Source organism: Delphinus delphis, chromosome 2 (assembly GCF_949987515.2).
Source record: "Delphinus delphis chromosome 2, mDelDel1.2, whole genome shotgun sequence".
NCBI classification, from domain to species: domain Eukaryota; kingdom Metazoa; phylum Chordata; class Mammalia; order Artiodactyla; family Delphinidae; genus Delphinus; species Delphinus delphis.
The window spans coordinates 22426467-22452887 of NC_082684.1; the positions used below are offsets into that span (position 1 = coordinate 22426467).

The following is a 26421-nucleotide window of genomic DNA, read 5'->3' on the forward strand; positions in this document are numbered from 1 at the left end:
GTCAATGACCAGGCTTCACTTTATGATGTGAGGGCAGGAAGTGGGCAAGTGGGCTAGGTTCCCTGCTTCCTGCCTCCTGCCCCAGACCAGGGACTTAGCCCTATCAACACTGAACATTCAGTTTCTTTAAGATAAGTTTCTTGATTTCAACCTGGGGCAAACACTGAATGTGTCAGTTGTTCTAACTAAATGGAGTGAGAGGGGATGGGAGGGGCCGGGTGAGATGGGCTGGCAGTTAATTACATAGTTAGCCTCTCAGTCCTGTGACCTTCAGGCTTAGGGGTCTCTTAAGACTCTGCAAGGAAGAACACATCCTTCCACAGCTACAGCCTTATCCTGTATGTTCTAGGCTGCAGCCTTCTCCACTCTAAGTTATCCACCAACTCAAGGCCAGAAATTTTCCATCTTTCAGAAAGTCATCAAAGACTTGGGTGTGTTGTTGGTACCATTTCTCCTGTTTACAATACAGTTTTGGCTTGATTCCATTTTATATTTTCTCACTGTCATTTCAGTGGAATTTGAAAAAGGAAGATTGATAGATGCCAGAACTCATCCATCACTTTGAGCTGGAACTCTATATCTTTTGAAGTAGAACGTATTGCTACCAAGTTTTTCTTGTCCCTTTAGGTATTCAGAATGAATGAGAATCACACCACTGTGTTATGATATAGTTTTTTCTCCAAAACCTTCAAGCAGTGAGGAGTATTTGTTCTCAAACTGTTATTGGTTTTTTTTTGTTTTTTTGTTTTTGTTTTTTTTTGCGGTACGCAGGCCTCTCACTGTTGTGGCCTCTCGCATTGCAGAGCACAGGCTCTGGACGCGCAGGCTCAGCAGCCATGGCTCACGGGCCCAGCTGCTCCACGGCATGTGGAATCTTCCCAGACCGGGGCACGAACCCGTGTCCCATGCATCGGCAGGCGGACTCTCAACCACTGAGCCACCAGGGAAGCCCTGTTATTGTTTTTAATTCTTATGATTCCAGTTTCATCTTCTTGCCCTTTTACTTTATTGCCCCTCTCATGGTGCTGCCTTGTAATAGACTCTCTTTTTCTAATCAGCTGCTTCTGATATGCAGCAGATTATCCATAGAGCAAGAGTCAAACTTTGAGGGTTTCTTGAGAGACACTCCTTTGAGCAACATGCTTAAATTTTAGGGCATGAATTTTTGTGACATCTATTGTGACTGACTTGAGGCTGTTTGTCCTCACTGATTTGGGTCTATCTTTAGACAGTTGAAATCTTTAGATAGTTGCCAGATAAAGTGAACTCTGACCAGGTCTTGTAGATTTATTATCGTCATTAGAGCGCTATATAAATTCCTAGTGTCAACACCAATCGTTTTTTTTCTCTTAGATTCATTGCCTCTCAATGAATCATAATTCATTTAACCATGAGTAAATTTTTTCACATAAAGACCATTTACAACCAAGATACAATATTATACTTAAGTTATTAGTAGTCAATAATTTATTTATTAACATGAATTTATTAGCCAATGTGCCAATTTTTTCCTGTCTTTAGTTTTAACACATATAATAATAACTCTACAGAAGCTCACAAATTACAAAAAGCAATACTTTAGGACTCAGCATAGTCATTTCATAGGAAGAAAATTTACTTCATGTTGCAAATGCAAATTTTAGCAACAATTCTGTCGAAGTTACTTTTCTAGGACTGTTTCCAAAGCATTATTTCAACTACTCAAGATAAAACACATTATTTATCAGGATGTGGTATTTCAAAATGTTACAGATGAGAAATACATGTCAAAGGTAACACATTTGTTTAATTTCATTAGTTACAAGTGAACTGGTGGATTAGTCATGATTTTAGGTGTGTGTAATATTTCTACTAAGACATCTAATCCATGTCTCACTGATAATCAGGAATGGGTATGGCTATTGAGAGTTTCCAGGTAAGTCAGGGTCACCATCTCTGGGGACCCACTGGGCCCACTTGCCCCGCTCCATAGACTTAACACAAGCTTTTAATTCACGCTGTGGTTTTAATGCACAGTGTGGTTCATGAGCACTGAGAAGCAAATGCCATCTCCCTTTGGGATGAAATTAAGGGACTGTCTTGACAGATAACCTGGAGAATACATCTATAGATAAAAATCCTGACCATATTAAGTAAGGGAGCACTGTTAGGGAATAAAGATTTTATGTCCAGTGGTCAACAAGGTTGGAAAGAGCTGGCAGTTTCAGAGAGAAGAAACCTCTCTTTAGTACTGTATTGTGGGTCAGAAAAGGCTAAGTAAAGAAACCAATCCCTGAAGACAAGTTAAATGTTTGAAGCGAACCTGCACAGTGAAGTAGTAACTCTAAATAACAAGCATTTGCAAAACCACCCTAACCCTAATTCTATTGTGTGAATATCAATCTGGTTTTGGCCTGATAATTATAGCTGTGTAGATCTAATAATTAGATGAGTGGTTCAGAGCCAACCCAATATGGTCACTCAATAGAATTTCTGGTTCAGACATCATAACCAAAAATGAAACAAAGAAAAAATTTGCTGGGTCATATGTCTAGGCTCCAAGGAGAAGGAGATGGCACATTGTTTTTCCTACAAGATAGGAAAAACAGATTCTGCTTCCTTATTGTTTTTCTTTCTCTTTGTCATGGCAACCTATGTTTTGAGGGAAAGGGATCTACATGGAGTTTTAAAACTGGAAGAGGCCATCAATCTCCTTCATTTCTACAGACTTTAGAAGCCCAGTAATTTGCCCAAGATCCAATAGTAAACTAGTGTCCAGCCTGCTTTATTAATCAGTGGGAGATCTAGTGTGCCCCGCTCATAATTCCCACTTGTCACTATTTATAAGTACTTTCTAGAGTTCACATCTTTAATGCCAGAAGACTGGCCAAGAAGAGTAATTCTTAGTCTGCTCAGCCACAACAGCTGAAATCTTGCCAGTTTTTCCAGGCAACAGTTGGGTCACATCAGGTAGATTCTTGTGCAGAGATGATTAAGTTTCAGAGTCTGAAAAAACAACTCAAATCTACACCTTCCCCCTCCTTCATGTGTCAAAATAGCTGTTCCGTGCATGATGTTCTGCTTGACTTTTCAGTTTCTAGGGACTCAAACTCTCTTGGGTTGTATCAGGGAACATGAAGTGGAACTAAACCAACATGGGGCCAGTTTTATCTTGTGGTCACCAACCAAGTTAATAGCATTTGCCATTTGCTGAAGCTTTAGTATGAAATGCCATATGAAAGTGAGAAAGCTCAATGTCAACATGGCTCAGGTGATATTTATTAAGCATTTTACACAATGTCATCACTGCACTTAGCATCCAGCAACTCTTCCAGAAAGTATACATTACTTTGATATCACCTGGGATTCAGACATGTCGGTAGCCTCTCTTCCTTCTTGGAGGCAATGATTAGGTTAAGGCTAGTCCCTCTCCAGAGCTGAACACTACCTGCAGGTTGGGTCAACTGTGTGTTGTGTCAGTGGTTGGAATGCATGCTCAAGAAACCAGCCCAAGTCCCCCTACCACTTACAAAACTGTTTGCTTATACTCTTTTGAGATTTGGTCCTGCTTATTTGGGGTTAGATGGGAGTTTTCAAGCAGTTCATAGTTGTCCTGCATGTTGGGGAGACTTTGCCTCATGTCTCGGGTAACCTTTTGGACCTGAAAACCGGTGCTGTTCTTTGCAGAAATTCTCTGACCCCGGTATGCCTGAGCCTGACGTTTACAGATACCGAACTTGCTGAGCAGGATAAACACATCCCTCTGGAAGGCTTTGGTGAAAATGGCATAGAGGAATGGATTGGCACAGGAGTTAAGTGGGTAGAAGAGAACCAGCAAGATTTTGGAGTTGGTAACGGTGATGAGAGGCTTGTTCATAAGTGCTGACAGAGCATAGAATGAGATTGGGGCCATGCACATGAAGTCAGTGAAGATCAACACAGCCATCCTTTTGGCAATTTTGGTGTCTTTGTCCCCCGGGTTGTACTGGGGATTCCGGACTGTGATGTAGATCTTCACATAACAGGAGCAGACGATGATAAAGGCAACTATGTTGAGCAACAGAACAAGGATAATATATGCCAGGGCAAGAGGAGTCTCGGTGTCCATGGGCAGGCAGATACTGACCTTAGCATAGCTGCTTATTCCCACCAAAGGGAGCAGGGCGAGCAAGAAGCAGCAAACCCAGCCCCCAACCATGATGGCGTAGGCGTGCCTGAGGCGGATCTTGCGGTCCAGGCGCATTGCGAAGGTGATGGCGTACCAGCGCTCCAGGGTGATGACTGTCAGTGTGTACACTGACAATTCGCTGGCAAAGACGGTGAAGAAACCAGCTGTGTTGCACCCAGGGCCTGTCTGCCAGTCGATGGCATGGTTGTAGTACTCAGACTGCGTGTAGAGGTCTACGGAGGCTATGAGGAGCAGGTACATCCCCATGCAGAAATCTGCGAAGGCCAAGTTGCACATGAGAAAGCGTGGGACAGTCAGTTTGTAGTGGCTCGTGAGGAGGATGACCAGGACAAAAACATTGCCCAGGAGAGCCAGCAGACTAACAAACCACACCACGATTCTCAGGAATTTGTAGCCCATTATGTCTTCACAGGGGTTGAACTCATCCGACCTGGGGGTACACACCATGTCTTCACTGCCCCCACACACGGTGTAGTCATAATGGCTGTCAAAGGCCTGTAGGGTCTCTTCCTGGGGGTTTTTGAGCTCTTGGCCAAAACCAATGATCTCATCCTCTTGTTCTTCTAAGAAGACGTAATAATGAGAGTTGCTGTGGGTATCCTGGAACTTGGAGTTTTCCTTGTACCCAGCGCTGCCGTCACCCAGATCCTCTTCATATTCTTGTTCGAAGGGACCATTTACAGCTTTCACAGATTTTCTCTGACGCAGGCTCCGAATACTGCTCTCATTACACATTAAAGACTCAAGGATTCTGCAAGGCAGTAGATATAAGTCACCACTTGCTGAAAACCCTCTAATAGTCCCCACAACACTTAGCAAAATATGCAAACTACTTCGTATGATATACATGATTCTGTGAGATTCTACATGATCTGGTCAGGCCTGTCTCTCCTATGTCATTTCCTATAACCCTCCCCTCTCGAAGTGTGATCCACTGACATTGGTCCTTATTTCTCGTCTGCAACCAGTTCAAGAACAGCAGTGACTTAAAAAAAAAAAAAAGTATGGATGCTAGAGCCAGTCTGCCTAGGTTAGGATCTGATTCTACTATTTACTGGCTGTTTCATCTTGGGTAGGTCTATGAACATTGGTTTATTCATTTGTAGAATGGGATAGGGAGAGTATCTATTTCGTTTTGGATTGTTAAAGGATTAGATGAGTTTATCATTTTGAAGTTCTTATGACAGCACCTGGAACATTGTTAGTGCCATGTATATTTTGGTTACTATTATTTTTTTTTTTCCTCTTCAGAGCTTTAGAATTCCATGTTCCCTTTGCCTGCCTGAAAAACTCATGGCTGCCTCTACTCATTATTCAGTTTTAAACTCAGATTTTCTTTCCTCAGAAGAGGCTTCCTTCGTCTTCCTTAATACATTGCCTGAGCCTTGTGTTTATTTTCTTCACAGCACTATCTAATATCTTCTTTTTGTTTGCCTGTTTCTTTTCTGACTTCCCATTCTAGAACGTTAACAAAATGCAAGAAGGCTCTTGCTGTGGATAGGACAGTGCCAGGCACATAACAGGTGCTCAATAAATATTTATTGAACAAATGAATAAATGGACACTATTGTTCAGACATGCTTATGGAAGTAAGATTTAGTGTTTCACTAGCTCTCCAGACTGATATCAAAAGGGATTCTTTTTTTTTTTTTGGGCCACGCCACACAGCATGCAGGATCTTAGTTCCTCGACCAGGGATCGAACCAGTGCCCACTGCAGTGGAAGCACAGAGTCTTAACCCCTGGACCACCAGGGAATTCCCCAAATGGGATTCTTTAACTGGCTTTAGCTGCTGAGCAGATTCATCTATTGAGCTCTGCTTAAAATGCCTGGTGGACTGCCTATTCCAACCTGTTTGGAGGTTGACGAGAAATCTGGATACTGCCCTCGGGGTCCACTTTAGCCTCCCGCCCGTCCCTGGTCCCTTTTCTGCTCAGGGCTGGCTGACACCGTCCCCATATCCCACTCCTAGTTTTCTGCCACTGTTATGCCCGCAGTAGCTTTCTTTGCACAGCTGTTCAACTTTCCTGTTTGCTTCTATCCCCACAGCTAGATCCCAACTTATTTACAACTGCTAGTCTGAGTGCAGGAAGTCAACCCGCAGATATTATATAGAAGCCAAGAGGGAGTGAATAAGAGATAAATGAAGAACAGACACAAAAGGGGAAATGATGCAGAGTGAAACTGTAGGTGAAGACAAGATTCAGAGAGAGCATGGGAGAAAAAGAAGGCCATCCCTCTTTTGCAGCCCCACAAGCAGCCTGTTAATAAAATAATACATATTATGAGAACTTAAATTCCAGGTCATGGTGATAGGTGTTTTCTACTCAGTTTCTCATTTGCTCTTCTCAAAACCTCTGTAAATGGTAGCATTACGATCTCCCTTCACAAAGGCTCAGGAAGGTTAAGTGAGTAGGGTGGGATAACACAGCTAGGAAGTGGCAAAGCTGGGACACAAACCCAGGTGACTACAAAGCCCACACTGTAACCAGGGAGCTGTGACATTTGCAAGGCCTGAACTGACCAGGTAATCCAATTGCTCGTGTTGTTCCTAAGTTCGTCCTCATAGTTGTGGCACCTAATATGGGTTGGGTCTGGAGGCCAGAAATCATGTCGTGTAACCTCTACAAGATTCCTGCCTCTCCTACAACATCACCTAAAATCCTTCCCTCCCCTGCTGTGATCCAGCGACACAGGCCTTATTTCTTATCTGCAACCCTTTCGGTCTGCAGTCACTGTGTCCCATGAACTTCATGTCTCTGACGGATGTTTCCAAATTCTTCTTCACCTGGTTTTCAAACCACAGAGCTTCTTCCTCAAACCCAGAAATTAATTCAACTTCAACCAAAGCCTTTTGTCACTTATTCCAGACACTGTCACTTACCCTCTGATTTTCTTCTGATTCTTAAAAGCACAGCAGTGGCTCGGATAAGAAAGGTCAGCCCGTGTGAGATGAAGGAAACTCAAGGAAAGTGGAAGTTTCTTTAGAGTCCAAGTGTTTCTTGCTATCAGTTCCTTCAGGTGTTCCAGGCCTTTGGATGGCAGGGCAGTAACACTGGTATGAGAGACATCCCTGGGAGGGAGAGAACAGTGATACAGAGAGATGGTGAGCAGCCAGGGCCTTCCAGTTCTTGGCCAGAAAGACAGACAGGCCTGAGATTAATGGGGAGATGACACGATGCTTTCTGCTGTAGAATATGCACTCTGAGTTATTACACACAGCCACTGGTCTAAGGATGGATATTATGCTTCTAAGTTGGTATGTTGCAAGGGACTTCCATTTCTATTGTTTAGAACTCCAGGATCTATCAGTACAAATAATACATAGTTCAGCAGACATTTTGTTTTACCCATTACAATACACACAAACTCTGGGAATCAGAGATGGATGTCAATTTTACTCTGGAAAACTACATCATATAACTACTAAATGGTCTCAAGAGGCAAGAGCAATAAATTTGAACAGGCTCAGAGGGGACTAAATTGCTCCCAGTCTCTGTGAGGGCTAGGGTTTTGGGATTGATAAAGTGTTCATCGATATGGATCAATACCAGTATCATGAAAGTCTTCTCCTAATGACGCAGAACTTGGGAGTCATAACCAGTTACATGGTGGCTTCATGACTCAGAACAATCTCGCCACAGATTCCTTAGAAGGCTCTAAATGTATTCCGGGAAAGAAAACTCCAGGATTTATATTAACAATTTGAAATGAGATTCAGATTGAGGTGGTGAGGCTGGGGACAGTGTAGACATTAGTGTCAGTTACTAAAGTAGAATTAATTCATGGCTTTTAGTGTGACATTTCCTGCTCTTTTCTCAGTCCCACAGAATCCAGGTTATGTATCTTGCTCCATCATTTTTACTTGTGTTGAGTAACAGCCTGAATAAGACCATAAATATTTAAACTAACATCTCTCTTATTTTATATTTTATCAATTGAATTAAATTGACCTTCATTAAATATTCCTTCTTTTTACAATCATATTTTTAATGTTTCATGTAATTAGTAATGACTGATTAGCAAATGAATTCCAATATTTTCAACTTCTACTCCACATTATTGTAATTGGACTTAGCTGGGATTTACATTCTCAGGGTTCAAGGCTGCTAGAACTTGCAACTTGCTTTTTATAAACAGGAAGCTTGAGTATTAACCCCATTCACTGCAGAACTGTGATTATTGGGGGGAGGCTGTCATGTTCGCTATTTTGTTTTATATTTAATTTAAAAATTCCATATTTCAGCATTTCCCAAACTTGCCTGGGGATAATAATTACCCTTGGTGCTTGTTACTATATGATCCCCAGGTGATTTTTAACGTTAAGCAAGTACATTTGGAAAAACTGGCCTAAATGAATAACTTTGTGGTTAGTGAGAGAGTTGAGGAATTAAGCCCAACTGTGAGGTAAATGAGGCTGGATTTTGCTCTCCTGCCTCATCTTCCTTTGGATGCATCTCTTTCTCGTTTAGCCGTGTGTCTTCATGGTGTGGCCATCTTTATGCCTCCGGTTTTCTGGAGGCCACTTACGTGTCTCTTTTCTGTCGGTGAAACAAGAGAGTATCTCTTGGCTCCTTTTTTCTGCTTTGCTGTCTGTTGGATACACTGATTGTGTGTGTTCATCTGAAAGAGTTTATCCTTCCAAATAGTGCGTTTGCATTTAATTAGATATTTCTTTTTTTTACCCTTTCCCCTCCCCGTATCCTCAAGTCCATTCTCTAGTAGGTCTGTGTCTTTAAATAGATATTTCTTGAGAAAACACTTCAGTAACCATTCCTGTTACTGCATGACAAAATACCCCCAAACTAAATGGCATCAAACAACAATCTTTTTATTACAAGCATAGCTTTTGTGGGCCAGGAATTTGAACAGGGCATGGAGGGGATGGTTTGTGTCTGCTCTGTGCTGTCTGGGACTCAGCCGGGAAGGCTTGAAGGTTAGGACAGCTCAGTGGCTGGGGGCTGGGATTATCACCAGACTCCTTCATATCTTCAGGTCTCTGGAGTCTTTGAACATAGATCCAGGTGCAGCAACCCCTCCAGGAACTCGTTAGCAACCTGGGGGGGAGGAATTTACTCCCTGATTTGTCTGAGTGTCTGCAATAAGCGTTTCCCAGGTAGCCTCTAGTTGGGTCCTGGTGGGGCTGAATTGGGAAGGCGTTTTTGGAAAATGTGTATAAACTTTGTGACGGAAACATCTGTAACATAATTGGTACTTGGCCTATAGTAGGTGTTCAATGTTAATGCCCTCCTTGCCACAATCTGGAGTTTAAGCTCAAATCAGAAGGAAGGAACCAAGCAAATACAGCTCCAGCCCAGACCTTGGCTTATATAGTCAACTGCTTATTTGACATTTCCATATAGATTTTTCACAAGCATCTCCAACTTGACAGATCCATCCCAAATTTAGCTTCTAATCCCCCACCCTGACACCAACCTGCTCCTCGTCCATTTAATCGAGCAAAATACAGGGATTTGAACTCCAGCAGAGCTCGTATTTGCATCTCTAATGGAAGCTCTCTGGTTCAAGCTAACAGCATCTCCTGCTGTGGTAGTTTTCTTGTCAGCTCTTACTCCCTTCCAGTCCATTCTTCACACAGCAGTAGAGTAGTCGTAACATATGGGTGGAGCAAGGTCATTCTGCTGCTCAAAACCTTGCAGTGACTTCCTAATGTACATGAATAACATCTACTCTTCTTACCATGCTTGTCAAGGCCCTTCAGATCTGGCCCTTGCCTTCCTCTCCAACCTCATCTCAGGGCCACAGACTGCTTACAGCCCAAATTAGAATCTATCTGGAGCCATCTCACTCCCCACTGGCATGAGCCACTTGATGTAGCTCTAAGTATCCATTAAGCCTACTGCTCCTGAAGTGCTCTGAGGTACGGCCCTCTCCTGATGTAGGCTGCTGCACTGGTGCTACTTCAGCCCTTACAGAGTCAAGCAAGGGGAACAACGGCTTCCCCTTCAACCCCCCCTTTTAAAAAAATTTAACCTCTGTTGCAGAGATCTAAAGTTTTAATCAGACAGCTCTGAGTGTTGCAGAAAGGAAGGTAGGAGCTCCTATACCTCCCAGTGGATGTAGCACTGTCTCTCTTTTCAAAATTACCCAATGGAATGATTCTTCCCTCTAAGCCTGCTGGTATTTCTTTATTTCCTGCCCACCAAGTGCCATCTTCCAGGGCTTATGTCCTTGTGGATTCTCTCTTGTCCTTGTTCAGTATTCATGCCATGAATGTTTACAGTAAAATGCAATTGAGCTAGACCCCCAATCAGATTTCAGCTCTGCTGTTTATGGATCTACAGTGTCATGGTTCTCATAACTACCACCTTAGTTTAGGTCTGAATTACATTTCAACTGAGTTTTGCAAAAACTTCCGGACTCGTCTCCCAGAAAGTGTCTACTAATTCTGCCTTCAGACTTAGGACAGGATGTTCTTTCTAAAACTTGGAAAGAACAAGTTTTGTTGCTTTCCAGCTTGAAACCCATGGTTCCTCCAATGTCTACAGTTCACGCTTCTCTAAGTCTCTGCCCTCTCTCCAGCGCAAGTCTCTTCCTGAATTCTGTGTTGTCTTCTTTCTTGGTTTTCTCCCTCATTTCACTGGAGTACATTTTATTCCTTCCTTCCTTCCTTCCTCCCTCCCTCCCTCTCTCTCTCTCTCTCTCTTTTTCCTTCTTTCTTTCTTTTTTCCTTCCTTCCTTTCTTTCTTTTTCTTTTCCCGGCTTACAAGATCTTAGTTCCCCCACCAGGGATTGAACCCACGCCCTCAGTGGTGAAAGTGCAGAGTCCAAACCACTGGACCACCAGGGAATTCCCTGGAGTACATTTCCAAGTAATTTTTTGGAGGTCATATATGCAAGATATTTTCTGAGTCCTTGTATGACTGAAAATGACTTTTTTCCCTACTCTTGTATTCAATTGACACTTTACCTGGCTATAAATTTTAGGTTGCAAATCACTTTTCTTCAGAATTCTAAAGGCTTTACTCTATTGAATTCTAGCACCCAGTGTTGCTTTTGGTAAGTACGGTGCCATTCAGGTTCTTATTCTTTGGTCATTTTTTTTTTAACATCTTTATTGGAGTATAATTGCTTTACAATGGTGTGTTAGTTTCTGCTGTATAACAAAGTGAATCAGCTATCAGTATACATATGTCCCCATATCCCTCCCTCTTGCATCTCCCTCCCACCCTCCCTATCCCACCCCTCTAGGTGGTCACAAAGCACCGAGCTGATCTCCCTGTGCTATGCAGCTGCTTTCCACTAGCTATCTATTTTATGTTTGGTGGTGTATATATGTCCATGACACTCTCTCACTTCGTCGCAGCTTACCCTTTCCCTTCCTCGTGTCCTCAAGTCCATTCTCTACCTCTGTGTCTTTATTCCTGTCCTGCCCCTAGGTTCTTCAGAACCATTTTTCTTTTTTATTTAGATTCCATATATTCTTTGGTCATTGATGTGATTTTACTCTCTGACAGCTTTTATAGCCTTCTCTCTCTCTCAGCTTTATTGAGATATAATTGACATATATTACGTGCAAGGTGTACAACATGATGATTTGAGATACGTGTATATTGTGAAATAATTATATGGCCTTCTCTTCCCTGGTGTGAGATTTCATGAAAGTGTGCCTTGATATAGATATAGATCTTTTTTCATTTATTGTGCTGGACACTGGGATAGAGGGGTCCCTTCAATCTGGAGACCTGTGCTCTTCACCTGTAAGACAATTTTTGGTATTGTTCCCAGGATAACTTGTGCCTTGGAATAACACAGTAACTTGAGTTTCTTCCCTGGAATTCCTGGTAAGTGGAAAAGGACCATCCTGGAACCATCAGACATATCTCCATCTTTTCTTATAATTTTCTGCTATTATTTTTATTGAATCTTCTGGTAAAATTCCTTGACTGTATCTTCCATCTCTTCTATTGAATTCCTGGTGCGCGAGGAGAGGGGATTAAGAGCGCTGCTTAAACGAGCTCCAGAGACGTGCGCGAGCCGCGGCTAAAAGTGCGGACCCCAGAGACAGACATGAGACACTAAGGCCGCTGCTGCCGCCACCAAGAAGCCTGTGTGCGAACACAGGTCACAATCCACACCCCCATTCCGGGGAGCCTGTGCAGCCAGCCACTGCCAGGGTCCCGGGATCCAGGGACAACTCCCCCAGGAGAACGCATGGCGCGCCTCAGGCTGGCAACGTCACGCCGGCCTCTGCCGCCGCAGGCCCGCCCCGCACTCCGTGACCCTCCCGCCCCGCCGGCCTGAGTGAGCCAGAGCCTCCGAATCAGCGGCTCCTTTAACCCCGTCCTGTCTGAGCAAAGAACAAACGCCCTCCGGCGACCTACACGCACAGGCGGGGCCAAATCCAAAGCTGAGCCCCTGGGAGCTGTGAGAACAAAGAAGAGAAAGGGAAATCTCTCCCAGCTGCCTCAGAAGCAGCGGATTAAAGCTCCACAATCAACTTGATGTACCCTGCATCTGTGGAATACATGAATAGACAATGAATCATCCCAAATTAAGGAGCCATGTGGATGAAAGGCTCTTGGTGCTGCAGCCAGGAGTTAGTGCTGTGCCTCTGAGGTGAGAGAGCCAACTTCAGGACACTGGTCAACAACAGACCTCTCAGCTCCACGTAATATCAAACGGCGAACATCTCCCAGAGATCTCCATCTCAACACCAGCACCCAGCTTCACTCAACGACCAGCAAGCTACAGTGCTGGACATCCCATGCCAAACAACTAGCAAGAGAGGAACACAGCCCCACCCATTAGCAGAGAGGCTGCCCAAAATCATAATAAGTCTACAGACACCCCAAAACACACCACCAGATGTGGACCTGCCCACCGGAAAGACAAGATCCAGCCTCATCCACCAGAACACAGGCACTAGTACCCTCCACCAGGAAGCCTACACAACCCACGGAACCAACCTTAGCCACTGGGGACAGACACTAAAAACAACAGGAACCACGAACCTTCAGCCTGCAAAAAGGAGACCCCAAACACAGTAAGATAAGCAAAATGAAAAGAGAGAAAAACACACAGCAGATGAAGGAGCAAGATAAAAACCCACCAGACCTAACAAATGAAGAGGAAATAGGCAGTCTACCTGAAAAAGAACTCACAATAATGATAGTAAAGATGATCCAAAATCTTGGAAATAGCATAGACAAAATGCAAGAAACATTTAACAAGGACCTAGAAGAACTAAAGAGCAAACAAACAATGATGAACAACACAATAAATGAAATGAAAAATACTCTAGATGGGATCAATAGCAGAATAACTGAGGCAGAAGAATGGATAAGTGACCTGGAAGATAAAATAGTGGAAATGACTAATGCAGAGCAGAATAAAGAAAAAAGAATGAAAAGAACTGAGGACAGTCTCAGAGACCTCTGGGACAACATTAAACGCACCAACATTCGAATTATAGGGGTTCCAGAAGAAGAAGAGAAAAAGAAAGGGACTGACAAAGTATTTGAAGAGATGATAGTTGAAAACTTCCCTAATATGGGAAAGGAAATAGTTAATCAAGTCCAGGGAGCACAGAGAGTCCCATACAGAATAAATCCAAGGAGAAATACGCCAAGACACATATAAATCAAACTGTCAAAAATTAAATACAAAGCATATTAAAAGCAGCAAGGGAAAAACAATAAATAACACACAAGGGAATCCCCATAAGGTTAACAGCTGATCTTTCAGCAGAAACTCTGCAAGCCAGAAGAGAGTGGCAGGACATATTTAAAGTGATGAAGGAGAAAAACGTGCAACCAAGATTACTCTACCCAGCAAGGATCTCATTCAGATTTGATGGAGAAATTAAAACCTTTACAGACAAGCAAAAGCTGAGAGAGTTCAGCACCACCAAACCAGCTCTACAACAACTGCTAAAGGAACTTCTCTAGGCAAGAAACACAAAAGAAGGAAAAGACCTACAATAACGAAGCCAAACAATTAAGAAAATGGGGATGGGAACATACATATCGATAATTACCTTAAATGTAAATGGACTAAATGCTCCCACCAAAAGACACAGATTGGCTGAATGGATACAAAAACAAGACGCATATATTTGCTGTCTACAAGAGACCCACTTCAGACCTAGAGACACATACAGACTGAAAGTAAGGGGATGGAAAAAGGTATTTCATGCAAATGGAAACCAAAAGAAAGCTGAAGTAGCAATTCTCATATCAGACAAAATAGACTTTAAAATAAAGACTATTAGAAGAGACAAAGAGGGACACTACATAATGATCAAGGGATCGATCCAAGAAGAAGATATAACAATTGTAAATATTTATGCACCCAACATAGGTGCACCTCAATACATAAGGCAAATACTAAGAGCCATAAAAGGGGAAATCGACAGTAACACATTCATAGTAGGGGACTTTAACACCCCACTTTCACCAATGGACAGATCATCCAAAATGAAAATAAACAAGGAAACACAAGCTTTAAATGATACATTAAACAAGATGGACTTAATTGATATTTATAGGACATTCCATCCAAAAACAACAGAATACACATTTTTCTCAAGTGCTCATGGAACATTCTCCAGGATAGATCATATCTTGGGTCACAAATCAAGCCTTGGTAAATTTAAGAAAATTGAAATTGTAACAAGTATCTTTTCCGACCACAATGCTATGAGACTAGATATCAATTACAGGAAAAGATCTGTAAAAAATACAAACACGTGGAGGCTAAACAATACACTACTTAATAACGAAGTGATCACTGAAGAAATCAAAGAGGAAATCAAAAAATACCTAGAAACAAATGACAATGGAGACACGACGACTCAAAATCTATGGGATGCAGCAAAAGCAGTTCTAAGAGGGAAGTTTATAGCAATACAATCCTACCTTAAGAAACAGGAAACATCTCGAATAAACAACCTAAGCTTGCACCTAAAGCAATTAGAGAAAGAAGAACAAAACATCCCAAAGTTAGCAGGAGGAAAGAATTCATAAAAATCAGATCAGAAATAAATGAAAAAGAAATGAAGGAAACGATAGCAAAGATCAATAAAACTAAAAGCTGGTTCTTTGAAAGGATAAAAATAATTGATAAACCATTAGCCAGACTCATCAAGAAAAAAAGGGAGAAGACTGAAATCAATAGAATTAGAAATGAAAAAGAAGTAACAACTGACACTGCAGAAATACAAAAGATCATGAGAGATTACTACAAGCAACACTATGCCAATAAAATGGACAACGTGGAAGAAATGGACAAATTCTTAGAAAAGCACAACGTGCCAAGACTAAATCAGGAAGAAATAGAAAATATGAACAGACCAATCACAAGCACTGAAATTGAAACTGTGATTAAGAATCTTCCAACAAGCAAAAGCCCAGGACGAGATGGCTTTACAGGCGAATTCTATCAAACATTTAGAGAAGACCTATCACCTTTCCTTCTCAAACTCTTCCAAAATATAGCAGAGGGAGGAACACTCCCCAACTCATTCTACGAGGCCACCATCACCCTGATACCAAAACCAGACAAGGATGTCACAAAGAAAGAAAACTACAGGCCAATATCACTGATGAACATAGATGCAAAAATCCTCAACAAAATACTAGCAAACAGAATCCAACAGCATATTAAACGGATCATACACCATGATCAAGTGGGGTTTATTCCAGGAATGCAGGGATTCTTCAATATACGCAAATCAATCAACGTGATACACCATATTAACAAACTGAAGGAGAAAACCCATATGATCATCTCAATAGATGCAGAGAAAGCCTTTGACAAAATTCAACACCCATTTATGATAAAAACCCTGCAGAAAGTAGGCATAGAGGGAACTTTCCTCAACATAATAAAGGCCATATATGACAAACCCACAGCCAACATTGTCCTCAATGGTGAAATACTGAAAGCATTTCCACTAAGATCAGGAACAAGACAAGTTTGCCCACTCTCACCACTCTTATTCAACATAGTTTTGGAAGTTTTACCCACAGCAATCAGAGAAGAAAAGGAAATAAAAGGAATCCAAATCGGAAAAGAAGAAGTAAAGCTGTCACTATTTGCAGATGACATGATGCTATACATAGAGAATCCTAAAGATGCTACCAGAAAACTACTAGAGCTAATCAATGAATTTGGGAAAGTAGCAGGATACAAAATTAATGCACAGAAATCTCTGGCATTCCTATACACTAATGATGAAAAATCTGAAAGTGAAATCAAGAAAACACTCCCATTTACCATTGCAACAAAAAGAATAAAATATCTAGGAATAAACCTACCTAAGGAGACAAAAGACCTGTATACAAAAAATTATAAGACACTGATGAAAGAAATTAAAGATGATACAAATAGATGGAGAGATATCCCATGTTCTTGGATTGGAAGAATCAACATTGTGAAAATGACTCTACTACCCAAAGCAATCTACAGATTCAATGCAATCCCTATCAAACTGGCATCAACTATCAAACTGGCATTTTTCACAGAACTAGAACAAAAATTTTCACAATTTGTATGGAAACACAAAAGACCCCGAATAGCCAAAGCAATCTTGAGAACGAAAAACGGAGCTGGAGGAATCAGGCTTCCTGACTTCAGACTATACTACAAAGCTACAGTAATCAAGGCAGTATGGTACTGGCACAAAAACAGAAAGATAGATCAATGGAACAGGATAGAAAGCCCAGAGATAAACCCACGCACATATGGTCACCTTATCTTTGATAAAGGATGCGGAATGTACAGTGGAGAAAGGATAGCCTCTTCAGTAAGTGGTGCTGGGAAAACTGGACAGCTACATATAAAAGTATGAGATTAGATCACTCCCTAACACCATACACAAAAATAAGCTCAAAATGGATTAAAGACCTAAATGTAAGGCCAGAAACTATCAAACTCTTAGAGGAAAACATAGGCAGGACACTCTATGACATAAATGACAGCAAGGTCCTTTTTGACCCACCTCGTAGAGAATGGAAATAAAAACAAAAATAAACAAATGGGACCTAATGAAACTTAAAAGCTTTTGCGCAGCAAAGGAAACCATAAACAAGACCAAAAGACAACCCTCAGAATGGGAGAAAATATTTGCAAATGAAGCAACTGACAAAGGATTAATCTCCAAAATTTATAAGCAGCTCATGCAGCTTAATAACAAAAACACAAACAACCCCATCCAAAAATGGGCAGAAGACCTAAATAGACATTTCTCCAAAGAAGATATACAGATTGCCAACAAATACATGAAAGAATGCTCAACATCATTAATCATTAGAGAAATGCAAATCAAAACTACAATGAGATATCATCTCATACCAGTCAGAATGGCCATCATCAAAAAATCTAGAAACAATAAATGCTGGAGAGGGTGTGGAGAAAAGGGAACCCTCTTACACCGTTGGTGGGAATGTTAATTGATACAACCACTGTGGAGAACAGTATGGAGGTTCCTTAAAAAACTACAAATAGAACTACCATATGACCCAGCAATCCCACTACTGGTTATATACCCTGAGAAAACCAAAAGTCAAAAAGAGTCATGTACCAAAATGTTCATTGCAGCTCTATTTACAATAGCCTGGAGATGGAAACAACCTAAGTGTCCATCATCGGATGAATGGATAAAGAAGATGTGGCACATATATACAATGGAATATTTCTCAGCCATAAAAAGAAATGAAATTGAGCTGTTTGTAATGAGGTGGATAGACCTAGAGTCTGTCATACAGAGTGAAATAAGTCAGAAAGAGAGAGATAAATACCGTATGCTAACACATATATATGGAATTTAAGAAAAAAAAATGTCATGAAATACCTAGGGGTGAAACAGGAATAAAGACAGAGACTTACTAGAGAATGGACTTGAGGCTATGGGGAGGGGGAAGGGTAAACTGTGACAAAGCGAGAGAGAGGCATGGACATATATACACTACCAAACGTAAGGTAGATAGCTAGTGGGAAGCAGCCGCATAGCACAGGGAGATCAGCTTGGTGCTTTGTGACCGCCTGGAGGGGTGGGATAGGGAGGGTGGGAGGGAGGGAGATGCAAGCGGGAAGAGATATGGGAACATATGTATATATATAACTGAATCATTTTGTTGTGAAGCTGAAACTAACATACCATTGTAAAGCAATTATACTCTAATAAAGATGTTAAAATGAAAAAAAAAAAGATTTACTCTCTTAGCAAATTTCAAGTATGCGATATAGTATTAACTATAGTCACCATGCTGTGTATTAGACAGTCAGAACTTAACACTGCATAACTGAAACTGTGTACCTCTTGACCCACATTTTCCTATTTCCTTCATCCCCCATCCCCTGGCAACCACCATTCTACTGTTACTATGAGTTCAACTTTTTTAGATTCCACAGATAAGAGGAATCATGCAGTATTTGTCTTTCTGTGCCTGGCTTTGAATTTTTTAAATTTAGCTTGATGAGAGCTGGGACTCTGCCTGTTCTGTTTATCGCTATATTTTTCGCACACAGACTGGTGCTTAGAAGACAGAAGGCTCTGAATATATACTTGTCAAATACATTTTTAAAGAGTGCTTTCCTGTTTTATCTTCCTTTTTTATAGCATGTTTGAGGACGCATACACACAGTTAGGAGCATGAGTTTTCAATTCACACTATCTGGATTTGTATTTTGGCTTCCCCACTTACTATCAGTTACTTAACATTTTGTGCCTCATCTTCCTGAACAGCAACTGACAGTGTGTTGTCAATGAATATTAGCCATTATTATCATTACTGTTATAGGGATAAAACATCTTCTCAGATTTATCTCAGGTCACTAATTGTTGCTTTGTAAAAAGTTCTTTTCTGTTCTCTTTAACGTCTTTGGTTCCTCCAGACTCATCCCCCTCCCCACCCCCACCCCCCATTTGTTTTTCTTGGTTTTGATCTTTCATGTTAGAAGCATTCTTTGGCTTGTGTTCCTTGGTGTCACATTCATGCTGAAGAACAAGGCACTGAAAATCTGATAGGGAGCTTGTCTACCAGTAGACTGTGCTTTAGGGCAATTCTGTGGGGAGATGGCCATTATGCTGCTGAACCCTAAAATGCCAATGTGGAGGTCTTTTTTGTTTTAGAGTTTTTCAACTTCTTCAGAAAAAAGACTTCAATCTCCAGCTTAGAGGGGAGGTACTTGGCTGTTGGTGTTTTGCATGAATGGGGTGGAGGGTTACCATTTCCAGACAGAGACCTTCAATTAATCCTTTTGTTTTTAGTCCCACGTCTCTTGCCACATGTCACATCCATCACTGCTAAATCTCATACCCTTCAGAGATTCTGCAGGGCAAGAAGTTGCCTCTGAATATATGCTCCGTGTGGGTTTTGCCTCCTTCTCCTCTGCCTTTTTTCCCCCCAGAATTCTGTAGCTCTCCAGGCCATCCATTTGCCCTCACCCGTCTTCTTTGTCCTTGTTGATTTATGTACATTAAAATTTTCTTTCCCATCTTTTAAGAGGGATCTCGGGAGGGAGAAGAAATAAAGGCTTAAGTTCAATGCATCATCTTTGACTTTTAATCACTACTCCATTTAGCATGTAGAAGTGTGCAAGAGCTGAGAATGAATACTTATTGAGTGCTGAGCCACACTGGACCATCTCCAAATCTGGAGTTGATGGAGAAAGAGCCTCAGTCTGAAGAAATCCTCAGACTTAACAAGGCAGGGATCATTTTAAGTTATTTGAAGCTGAATATTTTCACATTCATCTAAATTTTTATTTGACCAGTTTGAATCCAGAATTTCCTAATAGTGTATCTTTCCTAAAATAAATCCTTCAAAATATAGTTTAATTTTTAAATTTTGGTTTTGAAGTGATAACAATATGGAGAGTAGCTATCAGCTGTTAAAGGACCTGAATTCCTTTGTGAGTGCAGCCATATCGAATGAAGCCTACTAGCTGGAGGGCCTCCCCCTCTCTTACTGACTCTGGCACTTTCCACAAGGAGCTCATCAAGTGATGGGCACTGAACTTCAAGAGAATTCGTCTCTAGCAAGTATTTGCTCACAAAACAGAATGCAGCTGAGCTGAGCCTGGCAGACAGTTTGAAGTCTAATTGCCTAGGTCATGGGAACCATCTCAAGTTAAGTGTCTAATGAAAGTAACAGGACCTGAATTTGGAGAGAGTGAGGCCTGCAGGGTTATATACTGGGCAAGAATATCACCAAACTTTAAGGATGCCAGGAAAAAGAAAAGACCCAACTGATATTTGATGTCATAGGAAGAACAAATTGCTCCTCAGAAGCGATTAGGTGCTCTGGCATCCCCAAACATTGGAACAGTTTCTATTTTTGTGTGAGATATTTTGTCATTATCAAATACACGATTAACCTTTGATGAATTCAATTGCAAATTAAATAAGCACTAATCGGCTTGCCAATGTTTCAGCAGCAATTGCAAGTCTCTTTTATGTTTGCTTGTAATGGATGTGGGGTTTTCTAAAGGTCAGTATGTAGAAGCTGATCCATTATAAATGTGTAGTCACATCTGTAAATTGGTAGATGAAATGCATCTAAGAGCAGAAAGAAGATTAACTTACTGCTTAAAAAGCAGTTTAATTAATTTATTGATACTGAGTTAAAAATAACTAGGGCTTAAAAGCTATAAGTTCAAGACAGTGAGCTTGTTTAATTATTTGTTTAAAATTTTAAAACAGCATGTGCATTTATTCAATAAGTATTTATTGATTGCTTTCTATGTCTCAGGTACAGTTCTAGAATCTAGGGTTATAGCAGTTGACTAAACATGCAGAAATTCCTGCTCTTCTTATGCTTACATTCTAGAGAGAGGGATAATTTTTTCTAAAAAGGAACAGTATGTTAGATGATAACGATAAGTACCATGGGGAGAAGCAATACGGAGTAGGGGAAAGGAAGAGCCCAGAGGTAAGTCACAATTAGAGATGCGGATGGGTGTCAGGGAAGACCTCACTGAGGAGTTGGTTGAGCGAAGATCTGAAGGAGATGAGGGAGAGAGCCATAGTTATATCTGGGAAAGAGCCTTCCAGGCAGAGAGACCAGTCAGTGCAAAGTCCCTGGGATGAGAGTGTACCTGGTATGTTTAAAAAAGCAGGGAGGCCAGTATGGCTGGAGCTGAGACAGTAGGGGGTTAGGAAATGTGGAAGAAGAAGTCAGAGAGGTAATGGGGAGCCAGATCACGTGTGCCTTGTAGGCCATCAAAAGGACTTGGTCTTTTCATCACAGTGAGATCAAAAGCCTTCAGAGGAATGGTACAATCTGACTTATTTTAAAAGGATCAAACTACTGCTTTGAGGATAAACCAAAGGGAGCAAAGGGTGGAATCAAGGAGACCTACAATAGACAAGATGGTGCCTTGGACCAGAGTGGTAGCAGTGGAGATGCTGAGAATTGTTGGAGTTTGTATAGATTTAAAAGGTAGAACCAATGGGATTTTCTGATGGATTTAGATATGGGGTCTAAGAGCAAGTGAGGTCAAGAATGACTCCATGACATATGGTCTGCAGCTGGAAGAATGGAGTTGCCATTTCCTGAGATGGGGAAGGCTGAACGTAAAGCAAATTTGGAGGAATGGTCAGAGGTCTAGTTTTGACAGGTCAAGTTTGAGATGCCTATGAGACATCCAGGTGGCAGTGTCAAGTAGGCAGTGTGTTATAAGTCTGGAATTTGGTAGAGTTGTCTGGATTGGAGACTTCTATTTAGATATCACAGGCATTATGCAAAGCCATATGAGTGGATGACATCACCAAGGACATGGATAAAGAGAGATAAAAAGAAGGCCACAGGTGGAACGCTGGGGTACTCCAACAACAAGAGATCAGGAAGAAGAGGGAGAACCAGAGAGGGAGACTGGGAAGGAGCAATCAGAAGTGTGGAGAAAAACCAAGAGAGAGTGGTGTCTTGGAAGCCAGAAGAAGAAGGTATTGCAAGGAGGATGAAGTCATCAACCTAGTTAAATGCTTCTGAGACACGAACTAAGAATTGGCCATTTGATTTAGCAACTGTGGAAGTCACTGATGACCTTGAAAAGAGCAGTTTTGGTGGCATGGTGAAAACGTGATTGGAGTGAGCTTAACAGGGATTGGGGGAGAAGATTTAGGATTCTAGCCAACTCTTTTGTGATGTCTTGCTACAAAAGGATACAGAGGTAGATATGGAGTTGAAGGGATATTTTAAAATTATAAGTAGTTCAGTATATAGTCCTGAAAGTTAAAGTATCTTTTAAAAATAAAAGAACACTTAAAAATAATAATAACTCTTTAAAGTCATCAAATATTCAATCAGTGTTCCAAGAGAGGCAAGGTAGTTGTCTCACTGGAGTCAGGAGCCAAGTTGACCTAAGTATTACAGCTGACTGATATGTCTCTTAGGTGTCTTTTAATCCATAGGCTCAAGAAATATTGTTTTAAGATGGGAGAAACAATAACATGTTTAAATGTCCATGGGAGATAATCCAGTAAAGAGGAAAATATAGATGCTATGGGACAGAAGGGCAAGGATTGCCGAAGCAATGCCCTTGAATTGCTGAGAGGGCATGGGACCCAAGACCTTGGTGAAGGGCCCAGCCTTAAAAAGTGACTTAAAATTCAGGAGAGGAGACAGAGGATGTAGATATAGATACAGGAAGGTGGGTAGATGTGGTGGTGGGAGCATGAGGAATTCTCTTCTGATTGATTTTATTCTAAATGAAATGGAAGTCAAGGTGATCAGCTGGGCATGAGAACGAGAGAGGACTAGAGAATTGAGGAGAGGGGAGGAGGTCTGACATGTTCATCTGGGAGAGTGCCTAGGGAAATGGGATGTTATTGCTGTACAGCACTTGGGGCCCACCTGGGGTGAATGATTTAAAATGAAACCACTTGCCAAGCCCACCTGCAAAAGTCCAGGCCCACAGTAGGTGGGAATTGGACTTAACCAAGGTAGGGTTTTTCTATGCAAGGATGATAGAGAGAGGGTCAAGGTAGTTAGTTGGCTGTGTGTACAGATCAGTGCTTATAATGATAGATATGGAATTTAAGCTTCATAAGGAAGAAATGAAGACTTGAGAGAGGTGAAAGACAGTGAAATATTAGTAATAGATTGTAGCTCCTAGTAAGACCAAAGAATTGAAAGAATGACTGTATTAGAAGGAAACACGTGGAAAGACAGCAGAATGTTTGAGACTGAGATTATGAAGGGTTTGGAATCATTGGCCATGGACCTGAAGTCTAGAGGTAGAGTGGAGGACAAGGTTACTGGAGTGGAAGTCAGAGGCCAGGAGGACAAGGTTACTAGAGTGGAAGTCAGAGGCCAAGGTATAGGAAAGAAGATCCACATGGATACTGAAATCAACAAAAATTATGAAAGGAGTAGTGTTAGAGGAATCAGTAACAGTACATCAGGTGCTGAGACCTTCAAGAAATGAGATAGAGTAACTTTGGAGTTCACAAATCACAACAAAAAAGATATTTGGGTGGTAAATCAACTATACTTGAATTAAAAAAAATTTTTTTTTAAAGAAAGAAAATAAAACAAAATTGGAAAAAAAAAAAAGGTTTGTATAGAATTCACACCAAAAAAAAAGTGGTTAAAAAAAAAAAAGTATATTTGGGTGGTAATGTTTGAGGGCACGAGAGTCAAAGTTTGGGAGAGGTTTTAAGGAGGAGGAGAGATAATGGTCCAAAAGCAACAATGAGGAGGCAGGAGGGCATCTGCCTCGACTTCATTTTATATAAACTGCTTATGTTTCTACAACATGAGTCAATCATTAGCATGTTTTAAAATCAGGTATTCTACTTTAAGATCCCTCCAAGCTGCCGGTGCCCACAGGTAACTGTCTAGCTTTTTCATATGAGGATTGACTTGCAACAAGAATTTGCAAGTTGTTCACATGGGCTACTTCGCTACTGGGCTTGCTCATTTTCGGAGAACCCATAAGAAAAGAGGCGTTCTTAAGGAGCTTCTGCTCTGTGTGAGTCATTGTATCAGGCACTGTGGTTACAACCATGGGGAAAGATAGAAAAAAATCTCTTCTCCCATTACATTTACATACTAATGGAGGGAGAAAGAGTAAACAAGTCAGTAGATGTCTAAAATAGCTAGAAGTTTGGATGGTGCTCAGTATCATGGAGAAAAAGGAAGCAGGGAAATGGGATGAAGGGTGATGGGCAGCTTCTAATTTAAACAGGGAATTCAGGGAAGACCTCAGTGAGAAGCTTACATTTAAGCAAAAACTCAAAGGAGTCAGAAGAGCAAGCCCCATGGATATCTGGGGAAGGAGCCTCCTGGGTAGAGAAAACAGCTGGTGCATAACCCCCAAGGCGAGAATGTGCCTGGGGGCACCAGTTCAGTGTGGCTGGAGTGGAGTGATGAGGAAAGATGCAGGAGATGGGATCAGAGATACTGGGTCATGGGTGGGGGGCGAACAGCATAGGTCTTTGAAGGTCTTGGTGAGGACTTCGGTTTTTTTCAGAGTCAGATGATCAAGAACTGGGGATGTTCAAGTAGAAATTTAAGAAAATGATCAAGCAACGTTGGAGGATTACAACAGGAGCAAGAATCATCTTATGTGAAAGGGGTTGACCTGATGTGCTGTAAATTGATGGTGTTTCTGGGTTAGGGCTGGGTTTGCATCCTAATATCACCACTTATGGCCAGGTGACTTACCTGATATCGCTGCACCTCAGTTTTCTCATTTGTTAAATAGGGATCATGGCACCTACTATTGAATAGTTAAAGAGACTCAAGGTGATCTGTAAAGAACCTAGCACACAGCTGAAGCTCAAAAATGGCCCCTATTATTAATAAGAAAATGTTCGTCTAAAGATTTAGATGATCATAAATTACCAATCTTTTCTTGAAGTCTTTGCGTACAAACAAAATTGCTTTGTAACTCCGATAATCACTGTTATTTCTTTCTTTTCGCTCTTGAGTTTGCATAATTACACTTCATTTAAGACTATAGCTTCTATGACCTATGAAATCTCATGGAGTTGACTGTCTCAGCATTATATATCCTGGAATGAAAAACTACCTGTATACTGTAATTCAGTAAGGTTGGAGCTCCTCCACACAGTAACAAGAGGAAATGATGGCAAGGTATTACCGACAGTCAAATGCTGAAACACAAACATGTCCTCCTCAGTGTTAAGTCCTCTCCCCTGTCCTCCCCGACGCACAACACACATACATAATAACCATCACTATCAGTCTGTGAGAAGTGAAAAGTCCACTTTCTTTTGAGTGTTTGTTTCTTTTAGACTCAGAAGCAGAACATAATTAACAAAATGGATTTCAGAGACTTGACAGAGACAGCATGTCAGAATGAAAACCCTTAACTACCTTATTTCCTTCCACCTGTTCCAAGAGTAAAAATCACAGAAGAGTCAAAGATTTAGTACTCATCCATATTTGCTTGGGAAGAATTGAGTGCCTCATTTGTATACACTGTAAACTGCTTCTTTATTTATATTTGTGGGTTATTTATTTAAAAATTTAATCCCAGTTTGATTCACCCCTCCTATCAACCTGTTATCAGCATCTTTTAGTGAATTATAAAATCATGAGTAAAACTTGCCACAGAACAGAGTACGCATGATTTTTGCCTCATCTATTTGGCCCTATGCAATCTCATTTCTCTTCTTTCATCATACAACTGAGACTTGATATGGGTAAAATTACCAGAAATTATGAGTGGAGTAATGTGGAGAGGTCAGAAACCTTTGGGATTGATAGTATAAAATAAACTAATTTATTTTAAAATGTTTAGCACTGAGACTAGTAGGCACTCACTAAAAAGTAGATTTATTTACATGTAAAGTTGCAGAGAAAATTATGTGTTCCTACTTGCTTTTTATTCTGAAGATTCACTGTTTATTCTGAAGATTCACTGTTGAGGGCTCTTGGCTAAAGAGCACTGATTAGTTAATAAAACTGGTTTAGAAAATTAATATGGTTTAGAAATTTTTTTCTAATTTTTTCCCTGAAACTTCAAGTGTTGTTTACCTAGAATTCAGACTCAGTAAAGATTCTTTCATGTTCTATCAGTTTTGATCAAAGTAAAAATCCTTTAAATAATTGACTTTAGCAAAACTGAGTTAAAAGAAACAGTTAATGGATTTGTGAGTTATTCTTTTTTAGAGATGCCGTCATCTTAGTTTACTTTTTGGCGTGGCATAGATACAAAAACCTTTACTCAGACTGAATCCCCTGACGTAAAATACATGATCATTTGAGGCCATTGCTCTAGGACAGTGGCTCTCAGTGCTTTGGAGAACTTTATTT

The 26421-nt window shown here is 41.0% G+C and overlaps 1 protein-coding gene across 1 annotated transcript in view; it reads right to left on the reverse strand.

Moving 5' to 3' along the window:
* Positions 1-3500: 3500 nt before the first annotated feature.
* Positions 3501-26421, reverse strand: part of TSHR (thyroid stimulating hormone receptor) — a 163474-nt gene continuing 140553 nt past the window's right edge. Inside the window, exons 10-11 of the mRNA XM_060003364.1 lie at positions 7053-7241; positions 3501-4919 (exon numbers count right to left, since the gene is read on the reverse strand). Of these exons, the coding sequence (XP_059859347.1) occupies positions 3506-4919; positions 7053-7241 (1603 nt within the window). The 3' untranslated portion in view covers positions 3501-3505. The remainder of the gene's footprint in view (positions 4920-7052; positions 7242-26421) is intronic.